This window comes from Mixophyes fleayi, chromosome 7, assembly GCF_038048845.1.
Source record: "Mixophyes fleayi isolate aMixFle1 chromosome 7, aMixFle1.hap1, whole genome shotgun sequence".
Lineage (NCBI taxonomy): Eukaryota > Metazoa > Chordata > Amphibia > Anura > Limnodynastidae > Mixophyes > Mixophyes fleayi.
Window position 1 is genome coordinate 103,886,044 of NC_134408.1, and position 14,675 is coordinate 103,900,718.

Below are 14,675 nucleotides of genomic sequence, written 5' to 3' on the forward strand. Positions count from 1 at the left end.
TTTTAAGGCACTTTCACACTTACATTTCATACTCATGTGCAGCCCATTGCATTGTGTTACAGATGGAGCTTTTTTATTGCATACATAAGATCCATTCATCTGGAATTTTTGTTGTCCCTGAACTCAACAACGGCCACATAGATTATGGATTCAAACGCCATACTCTAAAATTGTCAATGACCCAGAGGAGGTCCACCATTTGGTACATGAGCTATTTTGTCAGTAAGTTCATGTGTATACCTTAAGGATTAGTTATCCCTATGCTTCCAGTAAAGATTATTATTATCGTAGATTTTTAAGACACAACAGTGCTCCGCAGTGCCATACAGAATGAAAAAGAGGACTTACCTAAATCAGAGAAATACAAGGAAGACAAAATAAATTCAGTCATGAAAACAAAGGGTATAGCTGGCCCTGCTCATGAGAGAGCTTACATTCTAATTGGAAAAGGGCACAACTAAAACAAGAAGAGCGAGTGTGGCTCACGGTGGTGATTGGGACAGTTTTGAGGGTACATTAGTGTGAGTAGTGTCATCGGGCATAAGGTAAGCTCTAAAAAAGAGATGGGTTTTCAGAAAGCATCTAAAGAGTACAAGGATGTGAGAAAGCCTGATTGGACATGAGAGGTGGTTAACAAAGATGAGACAAGGCGCAGGTCAGAGGTAGACCTAAAAGAGTGAGAGGGAGAGTATTATGATATGAGATTTGAGATGTATAAAGGGGTAGTGTTGTTGAGGGCTTTGCAGGGAAGGGTGAGTAATGTGAATTGGATTCTGGAGTACACATGGACCCAGTATAGGCACTTGCAAAATGGTGTAGCAAATGTGGAGCAGTGAGAGAGGAAGCTTAGTCTTGCAGTAACATTTAGGGTGGATTGAAGTGGGGATACATGGATGTGGGGAATGCCAGATATGAGGTGGCTGCAGTAGTCAAGACAAGAGATGAGAGAATGGATAAGAGTTTTGGTACCATGTTAGGTAAGAAAAGGGCGTGTTCTGGCAATGTTTCTAAGGTGGAGTTGACATGTCTGGACGTGATGAATAATTCAGAGGGCAGAGTCAAGTGTGACACCAAGGCTAGGGAGTCTGAGGAAACTGTGGTAAAACTGACAGTGAGGGAGATATGAGGAGAGGTGGTGACTCTGGGAGGAGGGAAGATGATAAGTTCTGTTTTGGCCATGATGAGCTTTAGGTAGCATCAGGGCATACATATGGAGAGAGCAGAAAGACAGTTGGTTATATGAGATAGTATAAGGAGAGAGGTCAGAGGAAGAGATATAGATGTGGGTGTTGCCAGCATAGAGGTGGTACTGGAGGCCAATTAAGCAAATTAGTTCCCCAAGAGACTAGATGTACAGTGAGCAAAGTAAAGAGCCAAGAACAGAGAATTGTCGGATAAAAACACTAATAGGAAGTGAACCAGGAAAGAACTGTGCCAATAGAGTGAAAGATGTGTAGGGGAGTGATCAACAATATCAAAAGCAGCAGAGATGTCAAAGAGGATGAGTATAGAGAAATGACCCTTAGGGGTATATTTACTAAACTGCGGGTTTGAAAAAGTGGAGATGTTGCCTATAGCAACCAATCAGATTGTAGCTGTCATTTTGTAGCATGCACTAAATAAATAAAAGCTAGAGTCTGATTGGTTGCTATAGGCAACATCTCCACTTTTTCAAACCCGCACTTTAGTAAAAATACCCCTTAGACTTTGCAGTAAGTAAATCATTGATCAGTTTGTGAGAGTAGTTTCAATGGAATGTTGGGATCGCTAAGAGGTGAGAATGGAGTGAAAGCAAGATAGATGGTTGCACACCAATCGCTCACGTAGTTTGAAAGCAAAAGTTAATCACCATTATCAACATTTATTTATATAGCGCCAGCAAATTCCGTAGCGCTTTACAATTCGGAGACATGCTGGTTCATGAGATGGATTCTTTAGAATTGGTGAGCTGAACGCATGTTTAAAGCAGGATGGAAATGTGCCAGTGGAGAGATGGAGGTTGAAGAGGTGAGCTACAGGTGGGCATGCAGTGGGGAAGAGGAGCAGAGAAGTTGCAAGAGAATAGGGTGGAGGGGACAGGTTGTAGGGCGATGATGAGTGCAGAGACTTCATCTTCAGTTACTGGAGAGAATCAATTGAGGGTGGAGTGTGAGGAATTTGGCATAAGGGAAATTTTGTTGAACGGTGTCAAATTTGTCTTTAAAGTAAATGGCAAAATTATAGGCAGTGAGGGAGGAAGTGCAGGAGGGCACAGAAGTGAGTTGAAGAGGCAAAGTGGGTTAGAAGATGGGTGGTCATTAGAGATTTCAAGTATGTTTGTTTGGCAATTTAAAGGGCAGTGCTGTACGATGAGAGGATAAATTTATAGGAGGGGAAATCAGGACAGGAATAAGATTTCTTCCAGTGGCGTTCTGCAGTGCGGGATCTGTTACTCAGGGGGTTTGCATCTGTTATGCTGACTCCAGTCAGTGTGGCACAGGCTTAGTAAGGCGTGGAGTCTAACGGACTCCCTGGTCTTCACCAAGAACCGCTGCGAGATGGGATGGACAAAGCAGTCGAGAACCCGCAGGTCGCGTATAGACCAAAGGAGGAAGTAAGTGAAAGAAATTTAGTGGCAGAAGAAACATTGGGAATATTAATGGGAATGCTGAAGTCACCTAGTATGAGAGTAGGCTGGTGAAAGTATAGGAAATAAGTTAGGCCACAAAGTTGTCAAGGATTAGGGAAATTGACCCAGGGGCACGATAAATAAGATAAAGGATATATCATTTAGTTTTGTGTGTAGTTTATTAATGTAGTAAAAATGATCCAATTATTTTCTTGTATTGAATAATTACATTAAAATCATTGAATGTATGGGTTTAGGTAGCTTTCAAATGAACTAACGCCCCAATAAAACATTTTGCTCCATCTATCATACCACCAAGTATATTCTCTACATAAGTAGATTACAATGTAATAGGGTACACTTTCTAAAACAACATGCTCACTATAATGCCAGTTTGTGTCTGTCTTTTTAAGCTGACACTTTAAAAAGAGAGCATGGTATTTTGATATATTGAAGTGTAAGGTGACCTGTATTGTCCTGGCTTACCCTGAATCTCACAACAGCTGTGGATAGTAAGAAAATAATCCAGAAGTTACATTTTACAATATCAAGAAATATAGAAACAGCAAAGCTATTTTGTACATGCTAAAATGGTGCAGGGAGGAATATGAGCTGGAGACCCACAATTTATTGATTACGGTTTCTGATTGGTACCCCAGTTTACACCCTTCGCAGCAGCAGGTAGCCCCGGTTTTCAGTCTGAGCTGTGAAAAAAAACCACTGAACCCCAGGAAACACGGCTATATGAAGCATGTTAACATGCATGTTTCCTGTACAAGTTTAAAAAGTAGACAATCAGGGGAGAGCATATCATTTATAATACAAGTTTCTGGCAGTGCCACCCACTCTAACAGGGAAATTTTGTCAATCTTCAGTTAGCCCAGGCTGAGACTAAAAAACTGATTTATATCAGCTAATTGTGTGGCTGTGTGGCCCCATGTTGCTATAGTGTGGATTTGGCCATGTTCATATAGTGTTTGTGCGCGTGCAGTATTTTAAATATAGCGTGTGTGCGCGCAGTATTTTAATATAATATGTGAGGGAAGGGCATACTTACCAACTTTTAAAGCCAGCCATCCGGGAGGGGGTCCGTCGAGGGGGCGTGGTAACGCGGGGATGTGCCGTTAGGCTCCGCCCCTGTCAATCATGAGAAAGTATGGCCAATCGCAGCAGGGGGGCGGGACCACGATGCCGCCGTTAGCCCCGCCCCCACCATCTACAACAACGGGGAGACGCTGGATCCGGGATTTTTGCCTGCTCTCTCGGGAGTCCGGGAGAACTGAGAAAAATTCGGGAGTCTCCCGGACATTCCGGGAGAGTAGGCAACTATGGGGAAGGGAGGATCTTAATATAGTGTGGGAGGTAGGCCATCTAATGATGGTTTAGGGCTATCAATTGAATATGGGGCTGATTTTGGGGAGGAGGGCTATTTATATAACAACCAATAGCTACCCTGTGCAGATATTTCAAATTGATGTAAATTCATGTGTGCGCCATATTCAGTTAACTTTATCAACTTTGTTTCATTATTAAAATGATGGCTTTCTAAGCAAATTAATTTGCAAATTATATTGCTTGGCCTAATTCTTCTTTATTCTAAGCACAGGTGAAGGGGTTAAAGCAATAGCTTGCAAGGGGTATCTGCATTCTTAGAACGTCCCTAAATGAGATGGTTTAGGGATGTTCACTAACAAAATATTGTGATAACAGGTCTGTATAAGCATTAACTAAATGCATATATGTACAATTTCTATTTATCGATGTTTGTACAGTGATTTACTTGAAACAGTGGCACTGTTCCTCTTCATATAAACTGGAATGCCTGACTTTATTTTAAGTGTCCACGCCACTTCTCTTTCATGCTTGAACAAATTCATTTCTATCACCACCTCCCATTATCTCATTTGTCACTCACTTGCGCATTAAAGAAACATCACCTGTATAAGTAAGTGATACTGTCTGTTCCAGACTAAATCTTATGTTTAACAACTCTTGGGCCCATTGAAATATAGCTATTGTACTTTATGTAACATAAATGTGCCGATTAAGCTTTTCATGCATGTTTCTAATATATTGTGATGTAATGTCACGCACCCCCACAGTTTACGTGGTGCTATGTTTACATATGAAAAACAGGATCCATATTGTGCATCTGTGAATTTTGATCTATACAACCCTCCTATCCCTCATCTTTATTTTTACCCCTCCCTGCAATCCCTCTCCTAACTCAGAAAAACTTTAATAACATTTGTTGTTGTTTTATTAAAATTAAATGCATTAAAGCAGCAATCATAATAGAAATATATTTTTTCTTTAGATAGCAAGTTAAGTAGCAATTAAGAATGCATATTATCTATCCTACTACAAATCATTATCTCCTTTTCTAAAGCTCTCTAGTTGGCAAACAAAATGGATACCAGATACAGACACAGTCAGTTTGCTACAGAGACACAGGCTCACAGCATGTGATGTGATGGCAGAGTGGGCAGAAGGAGGATATCACAGTGAAGACCGTGCACAGAGGGGCGGTCCAAAGCCTCTCTGCTCACTATATTGTGTCATGTGACTGCTCACTATATTGGGCTATAGAAGATGCCTGCGGATAGGTAAGTAAAGAATGGTGTGATGCTTGGAGGGGGGTGGGGGGGCAGTGTAATGCTGGGGGAGTCTCAGTGTGATGCTGGGGGGGGTCAGTGTGATGCTGGTGGGGGGCAATGTGATGCTTGGGGGAGTGTGATGCTGAGGGGGGGTCAGTGTGATGCTTGAGTGGTGCAGTGGGATGATAGAGGGGCAATATGATGCTGGTGGGACATTGTGAGGTGCGACAGGGTGGTATTGGGGCAGTGTGGGGAGAGGGGTGGTATTGGGGCAATGTGGGAGAGGGGTACTATTGGGGCAGTGTGAGGAGAGGGGTGGTATTGAGGCAGTTTGGCGAAAGGGGTGGTATTGGGGGGGCAGTTTGGGGAGAGGGATGGTATTAAGCCAGTGTAGGGAGAGGGATGGTATTGAGTCAGTGTGGGGAGAGGGATGGTTTTGAGGCAGTGTGGAGAGAGGGGTGGTATTGGGGCAATGTGGGAGAGGGGTACCATTGGAGCAGTGTGGGGAGAGGGGTGGTATTGGGGCAGTGTGGAGAGAGAGGTGGTATTGAGGCAGTGTGGCGAAAGGGGTGGTATTGGGGGGGCAGTTTGGGGAGAGGGATGGTATTGAGCCAGTGTAGGGAGAGGGATGGTATTGAGTCAGTGTGGGGAGAGGGATGGTTTTGAGGCAGTGTGGGGAGAGGGATGGTTTTGAGGCAGTGTGGAGAGAGGGGTGGTATTGGGGCAATGTGGGAGAGGGGTACTATTGGAGCAGTGTGGGGAGAGGGGTGGTATTGATGCAGTGTGGCGAAAGGGGTGGTATTGGGGCAGTGTGGAGAGAGGGGTGGTATTGAGCCAGTGTGGGGAGAGGGGTGGTATTGGAGCAGTGTGGGGAGAAGGGAGGTATTGGGGAAGTTTGGGGAGAGTGGTGTTATTGGGGCTTTTTGCAGCAAGAGTAGGGATGGTATAGCTATAGTGTGGGACTGGTATAGCCGATTTCTGGAATCTGGAAGTGCGGTTACTGTAATGTGAAGAGGCTGGATTGTGGGGGAGTGTATCACTGTAATATAGTGGTATGTAGGAGTATTACTGATTGCTGTATTGTGTGGTTGTTATTAATTTTAAATTATATATATTATTGATGTAACGGGATGCTAATAATGTGCTAGTTAGGAGACATAGGCCCATTTTGTAAATGCTATGCAGATTTAATGTTGGAGCTGGTTAGGGTGTATATTATTTGCTCTGCCTTCCAGAAGATGAATAGTAACTATGAATTGAAAAAATGAACAGGGCCCAACATTCCAGGATCCGGCCAAGCAGCAGCTGAGCTTAAGAAACCAACAGGTAGTATAAGCTGCAAAACAGCTAAAAAAAGGGACTGTTTTGAATGTGCTGGGACAGTCTTGCGTACTAGGGCTAAAAAATGTCATACCAAAATCCCACAGACCCCCGGTCATTTGCTTCATATTTCCATACCATCACTTCTAAATTTCCATTTAGAGCACTGGGTAAAGGTATAATAGATGTATTCCTTTAAAACTTCAAGCTGAAGTTACATTGTTTATTTTTTAATTTTTACCTTTCTTTTGCTTATTTGCTTTGGGATATGGTGCATTTGTGCAAGATTTTGCAAAAGAAAGGTTATGCAGTTAGATGAGTATGCCCAAATTGCCAAGTTTTTTTCAGCACATTCAGGAGGAGGGTTTTGGAGTGTGAGTACAACAGGGGAATGGCCTTATTTTTCTTTGTTTTCCAATCGGGAATATTGGGAAGTATGGTTAAACAAATACACAATATTGGCATACTTACAGAAGCTTTTCAATTTCTTTCCTTAAGAATTTTCTTTCCATTAAGAGTTGTTAAGATCACAATATCACAGTCACGATATACAACAAAGGTTGCGCGTCCTGCAGGTAAGGTTTTAAAAGGAATTAATAGAGTGGTGAAAACAAAGTGTGTGCTACACGAATCTTTAGAAACATGCAAAAATGGCTTGAGCTTTTCTTTAATTTGTGGATTTTAATGAAAATTCTCCTATTTCAACTAGGAAACAATACTGTTGTCAAACATTTATACTCATCTTATCTGTGTCTATACTTTACAGAAAAGAGAGAATAAAAGTCCAACATTTTAACAAAAGTACTAGATTTCCCTTTTTAGAAGTTTTAGTAAATCTACCCCAAGTCTTAACAGGTAAACTCTCAAAATTGTTGCACCATTTTTCATTGCTTCACTTATATTGTAGCTTTCGGGGAAATGTATCAAAGTGCAATATTGTCGGTTAGATTTAAAATGACAATTTAATCACAGGCAAATTTTGTTTTTTATCATACTGCTGTTTTAATTGTGGCCGTCAATAATGGTCATTTGCCAGAATTGCACTTAGAAACATTTACCCCAGTATATCATGAACTCCAAGTCCATCAGTCTCACTGGCTATATATACTCAAATAATAGGTATATCCCAGATGAGTGACATCCCTCAGTTTGAACATATTACCCATTAGGAAATGCATAACTGATTCAGTGATGGCAATTAGAGCACTGCATAGGGGGCAGCATAGAATGTTTAATGCTGATGGGTTTTACTTTTTCAATGTAACTTTTTTTGCAACTTGGTGGCTCATTCAAATCATCACAATAAGTAGAGTTTTTCATGAACTCCAAAGTAGTGCACCCTTATGCAACCAAAGTTTCACTTTTCACATCCAAAGAATCCCCTAATTCAATCGAATTCTCTCCTTGTCGGACCTTGCACAAATATTGCAGGGTGTGGTAAAGAAGAAATTTGGACAAGAGACTAGAATTTTGCATGCAAATTTGAGCAGGTGGGGACTTAGCAGCTCGTAGCAACTTTCCCCTGTTTTCTGCAGTCTTGCTCCCCTTGTTATTGAGGATCTACATGTTTCATCATGCCATTGGTGTTAAGCATCCTTTTCCGGTTGATGGCGGCCATTGTGTCTGGAACATGTAGATCCATAAAAAGCTGGAGATACAGTATAATGGACAGAACCCAGCCCATTCTACAAAACAATAATAAAAAAATCTTGACATATTTTAAAATAAACTTTAATTCTAATTAAATACTTACTTAAAACCCTCTTTAATATTAAGCTATTTAACCAGTTTAATATAATTGTAGCGGGATAACAATAAGCCTCCAAAATCTTGATTCAGGGTGAAACAGGAGCCTTATTATTATTTAATATAAAGAACTTTCATATTAAATTTCCCAACAAACCCAGTGTAGGGTGTTTGGTGCCCACCTATAGGAGGAGGGGTACTATCATGCACCAGACCTTCCTACTTACCAGGTCTGGTGTGCTTACCTGGCCTGTGATCCTTCTGATGGCGGGTGCCATCTTGGATTTGGGACTGCACATGCCATTGTCTATTTCAATTACTCTCCCTCTCATTCCTCAAACTATTTTAGGCACCTGGGCAGGTCAGATGGTGACAGACCTTGAAGTCCTGTAGCCTATAAAGCTGTTGGTATATTTTGCTCCCTGGTATTCTAGTATCCTGCATCCGTGTCTGTTCTATTGATCCTGGTATCCAGCGGCATATGCTTCTCAGCTAATCCTGGTATCCACTGTCCAAGTCGGTTCTATTGATCCTGGTATCCAGCGTTATATGCTTCTCAGTTAATCCTGGTATCCTGTATCCAAGTCTGTTCTATTGATCCTGGTATCTATCATCATTTGCTTCTCAGCTAATCCTGGATCCGTGTCGGTTCTACTGATTCTGGCATCCAGCTCCATTTGCTTCTCAGCTAATCCTGGTATCAAGTAACCTCTTCTATCTAGCAGACCCTTGTATCCTTGATTCCTTTATATCCTGAACTCTTCTTGTTGGCAATGCATCCTCTGCGGTTGGTCTCGCCAGGACATTGTTGTGCTGGGAAATCTTAGGTCCTGGCATTTCATGTGGATGATACTTTGACACGTACCACCTACCTAAACGATGTTGCAGACCAAGTACACCCCTTCATGGCAACGATATTCCCTGATGGCTGTTGCCTCTTTCAGCAGGATAATGCGCCTGGTCACACTGCTAATATCGTTCAGAAATGGCCTGAGGAACATTACAAAGAGTCCTGAATTTCTGCCATTTGACCATTTATGTTTTTAAAACCCAAGAGAGATTGTTTGTGGTTGAGAAAAGCTTCCCAGAAGTTGTCTTCAGTAGTAAGAAAAACTGGTAAGGGTCCCTGGGGTTATGAATGGAGAGAGAAAAAGAAGGGCGTGCTCCATTCATATGGCCCATTTCAGGTTTTCCAGAGAGCTAGCAAGTTGCTGGCAAATCAGGAGTTGCTTATGAGGTACTGTTAAAAGGTTGCTAAGCAGTTCACTCACTCTCTCACAATCTGAGGAGTAGTTGGATTCTATTGGGAGACACTGTAATTTTTGAAAAGTAAGGGCTATTGCTTTGTTAGTGTGTGGGACACAAGGTCCTTTGCTGCCCGCAGAGAGGGTGATCCAGCGTATTTGTTAGTAGATTGACAGGCCAGACTAGACTGAACTAGCTGTGGCTAGTTGAACCAAAAACATATGACAGGTGTGATATCCTTGGCTGATCTGTCTGAAGTGCAGCTATCTATCCCAGAAGCTAGTAACCCTAATACAATATTATGACTATATATATATATATATATTGGCTGTTCTCCAACTCTTCCTATCCCCATTATATACACAAGCAATGCTGCGTGCACTAATGTTAGTTGTATGCAGCTCTCCCTTTTCGAGCAGAGCCATATGAAGCAGGACATACCTCGCAACTGTCCCTACAGTCAGGACAAAGTCCTAACTGAGTGTGTCAGAAAAGTTGGCAGTCTGTCCTGCTCTCTCCTACCTGCTGTTTCTGCTTTCACTACTTGTTGCTGCTGCTCGTGTCCTAAGCTCAGTTGCTGCTTGTCTGGATCCTGGAATGTTGGGTCCCTGTTTGGAAAAAGAACAAGTACCTAAAATGGAAATCCCAGCAATAAGTGAACATAGTAGGCCTCCCTCCCCAAAAGCAACTTGATATTAAATCAAAAGCACCCATGTTTAATAATTAGGCCTCTCAGCAACCAACCTCAATAGTAAATTAATGTCATTCACCTTTAATAAAAAGATCAATTTTCCCCCAAACAACCCGAACATTAAATTAATAGTATTTACATTTAATAAACAAACATATTTCCTCCCAAACATTAAATAATTAGCATTCACTTTTAAGAAATAACAATCCTTCTCCCAAACCTCCCCAACATTAAATGAATAGTACCATCATCCCACCCTTAATAGGTCTGCCATGACCCTACTATTAAATTAAATATCCTCAACCTTCACCACACCAAATAAATTAAAAGCTCCCACTCTCAGCCTACTATGAAATTAAAATTTCACACCCCATGCACATCACATAAAATACCCCTACACTTACATTAAATCCCCCCCCCACACACTTATATTAAAAGTCCCTCCAAGCCTATGTTTAAAATGTAACTATTGTACTTATACATAACCCCCCCCCACACTTAAATTAAAAGCACATGAGAACCCCCCCCCCCCACACACACACACACACACACACACTGACATACACACATTTACTCTCTTCATCTTGTGCTGTGTCTTGTTTCCTCCTGCTACACAGCCATGCAGGCAGCGGGACAGTGGGGCGAGGACACAGCAGGGGAGAGACAGCTGTGAACAGTACAGACGAAAATAAACTGCACACAAGCTGCAAAGTGGCTGGTCCCGGGGACAGGGCCCACCTCAATTATACAGTGCCCGAGGCTGGAGGGGGGTTTCCAGGCACTAGGACCCCTCAGTTTGCCTATGCCCAATACGATCTTATAACATATAGTATAGCATGCAAGCAACTGCACTTCAAATTGAGGGCATAAAAAAACTGTGTGAAAATGTAATCGACAGATACCAATTTTGGGAAAAGACTGTTATTGCAAAGTCTTATAAACCCTAATACAGGACAGGAAACATGAAGAGTATAATGAAAGCGTTGCTATTGACTACTACAGCTCAACAGGCAGTTACTGTGACTCAGCAGACAGCTATTACAGCTCAGCAGGAAGCTACCAGTGTGCAGCAGCTAGTCATTGAGGAGTCTCGGGGGCAACAGCAATTGGATATTGAGAAGACTCGGGGGACACAAATAGCTCCAGCTCTATATGAGCTAGTCATTTTCTTTAAATAATGAGGGAAATGATGTGGAAGCATATTTAACAACTTTTGAGAGAACCACTGAATGTTGGCCTAAACTTCAGTGGGCAGGCCTATTGGCTCCCCTCCTGTCTGGCGAGTAGTAAAAGGCATACTTTGATTTAAATGCTTGAAAGGAAGAAGAAAGAATCAACCGCACCATATTTACTAAACTGCGGGTTTGAAAAAGTGGAGATGTTGCCTATAGCAACCAATCAGATTCTAGCTGTCACTTTGTAGAATGCACTAAATAAATGATAACTAGAATCTGATTGGTTGCTATAGGCAACATCTCCACAAACCCGCAGTCTAGTAAATCTACTCCCAGGTGTTGATTTGTAGGCACTACCCCTTAATATATCTTAAATAGAGATAATATAGGAAAAATGTAATCCTAAAGGGTGCTCCCAAACACATTACATTCAAGTATCGAAAAGACAGAAGAAAAGATGTGTATTTCAGGGCACTTCGGGGTGGCCAGTACATTAAAATATATAAACTTTTACTAGGTATGCATTTACCGAAACAACTAAAAACAATACCTAAAAAATGTGTGTCCTTTGAAATTAAAAATGCAACGCAAATTGCATGACCTAGCAGCCACCATAAATATTTCAATATTGTGTATGTAAATATATAATCTGCTTAATCTTAGTATGATCTCCAGGTTCTAAGATAATATATAAAGAAAGGGCTCATTTTATTTCTCTTAGAGTATCTAGTTTATTTTATAATATATCAGTCTCCATATGTTGTATACTCATAAAGCAAACATATCTTCCAAACACTCAACCTATAATCATAGATTACTCCTGAAAGAGTATAGATCCCTATACTCAAAATATTAAGGAATCTCAACTCAAATAAACTAAATAAGGTGTCTAAGTTTGATGCATACCAAATGCTTTATGTGGTTATGTGGATGAGCTTATTAAAAATTTGGGTATTTAACCACTCTACACTTAAACAAAGGGTACTGGCAAGTTATAGTCTTGATTGGCAATCTCACCTACCCAGGGTACAAGCAGTGCTGGGTTTCATCCGTGAGGCAGGGTTAACAGCCAACCCAAAAAAGGGTTGCTTAGGAAGGAGGAGGTGAACTATTTGGGGTACACCATAGGCAGAGGTCTACTTGAGAACTGTTTGATAAAGACATGTATTGCCTCAATTAATAATATAGAGGCAAAACAAAAATGGCCACGACCCTTAAATAAAAGGAAGGTGCTAGGTTTTATGGGAATCACAGGCTATTATAGAAGATTTATTCCCAATTTTGCCACCACTGCTGTCCCGTTGACCGACTTTAACAAGGTTATGAAGTCCGTTGTGATTAAATGAAAATGTGATTTTAAAAATGCATTTGTCGTGCAGACATATGCATCAAATGCAGGGAGAGGTGCGGTGTTATCCCAAAGGAAAAATGGTGAGGAGCATCCTCTTATTTAAGCAGGAAATTGAATGTGCATGAAAGAAATTATGCTACTATTGAAAAGGAATTAAATGGGCTCTTGAAATGCTATGGTATTACCTTTTGGGCTGGAAATTTAGGTTAATCACGAATCATGAAAAACTACTGAGATAACAAGGAAAACTGACATTGGGCTACAAGACAATAAGAAACAACCAGTGTTGCAGCTAAACGGAAAAAAGGACCTTACTAGATTTCCCTACTGGAAAAATGCATGTGAAAAGAAAAAAAAGATCAGCGCTAACACAATTTGGTTATATATTCAAAGTAAATATAAAGATATAATAATATACTGACAATATACCAAGATAGAAATAGTCCATGAGAACAGAGTAGTTCTTAAAAACAATGATATTTTAATGATGACTAGAATGCAAAAAAAATAAACACAAACTGAAATAAATATGAATGAAACATCAATATCACATATAAATATATATCAAATTGCTAATAAAAATAATGATAACCAATAAATACCAATTGATATATACTACACATATATAGCACATATATCGATGATAATCAATCTTAGATCAAATAAATCCAGTGGAACAGTATCCAAGTGTATATTATGTAGAAAAATTGTAAACTACAATATGCAGAATATTCCGTTTTTGGCATATGTCACAGTATATACTTAATATGGATTCATGTGGTTCATTAATGTCAAACCAATCACATATCCAGATAATTAGTAATGTGTGACCAAGTAGCTACTAGTTATAGTTATACCTTGAGATGTCTTTTAGCTGTGTATGATTGAAGTGAAAATCGGACCTCAGATATATACCACCTCCGAAAGAGCTTTTTGGCACCCAGTTTTTTTGGTCCTAAGTGTGTGTGTTCCTTTACTAGGCAACAGGATGCTGTTTCTAAACACGACGGCGGCGTCTGACATCACCGTCGCCGGTTATTAGACTTCCTTGCTCCCCTATATAAGAGGGACTCACAATAACAAGCCACACATGTGTGGAATTGTCTAAAAAAACATTTATTACACCAATGGCTAAAACCCATACAGTAAAATGAAGGTAAAATCGATTAACTGATCTATAAATGGATGCTGAAGACAGTCACCCTGTGGAACACTGCTCTGTGTCTGGACTGGAAGTGACATCACCAGAAGTTTGAGAAGTAGACAGTCTACACAATGAATGGATACAGTGTGCAGGTGGTCTCCAAGAGGCATTATACATGGGTGTAGTTTTGTAAGAAAAACAATATTGCATTGTTGCTTCATTTTTCTAATTTTGATTGTTCACTATGCACCTAATTCATTAAGGAATGCAAAATGAACATGATGTGTGTGTTTTTAAAAATGCACGTAAATCATGCATTGACACATCCATATGGATGGATTTGCCTGCGTGAAGTCCACCGAACTGGCCCTTACCGTGGTGGGTGGAGCACTGCAGGTAGTAGCTCAGAAGGCAGAATGGTCAGACTATCAGAGGTCAGCATAGTGCAGGTAACCACAAAACAAATCAGCAGGAAGGGGAATTGTCAAATAAAGCCAATGATCCAAGTATCACAAAACAGGAACAAGCCGGGTCAGTAATCAGAAGTCTTGTAGTAATAAGGATAATGTACTCATTATCTCAGAACAGCAAAGCTGATACACTGGCAGGGAATGACAGGCAGAGCATGTTTAAGTACTGTTTGGGAGTTTAACTCTGTATGTCAGCAATCAATTGATTGTATCTCAGTGAACTTACATCAGCTGTGTTTGCCAGGCAAATGCAGGATTCCTGACAATTGATAGTTTGTCTTTTCTAATGCAGACTCACTAGTATGACCAAAGAACAATTCCATCTACT

At 40.7% G+C, this 14,675-nt stretch overlaps 1 protein-coding gene across 4 annotated transcripts in view; it reads right to left on the reverse strand.

The window, feature by feature from the left end:
* Positions 1-14,675, reverse strand: part of C7H2orf80 (chromosome 7 C2orf80 homolog) — an 88,960-nt gene that overhangs the window by 69,837 nt on the left and 4,448 nt on the right. For all 4 annotated transcript variants that reach the window (XR_012678280.1, XM_075180236.1, XM_075180238.1 and 1 more), the window contains exon 2: positions 6,997-7,094. Coding sequence is in view for 3 of the 4 variants with exons in the window: in XM_075180236.1 (XP_075036337.1) it covers positions 6,997-7,037 (41 nt within the window). In the remaining variant the exon portion in view is untranslated. The remainder of the gene's footprint in view (positions 1-6,996; positions 7,095-14,675) is intronic.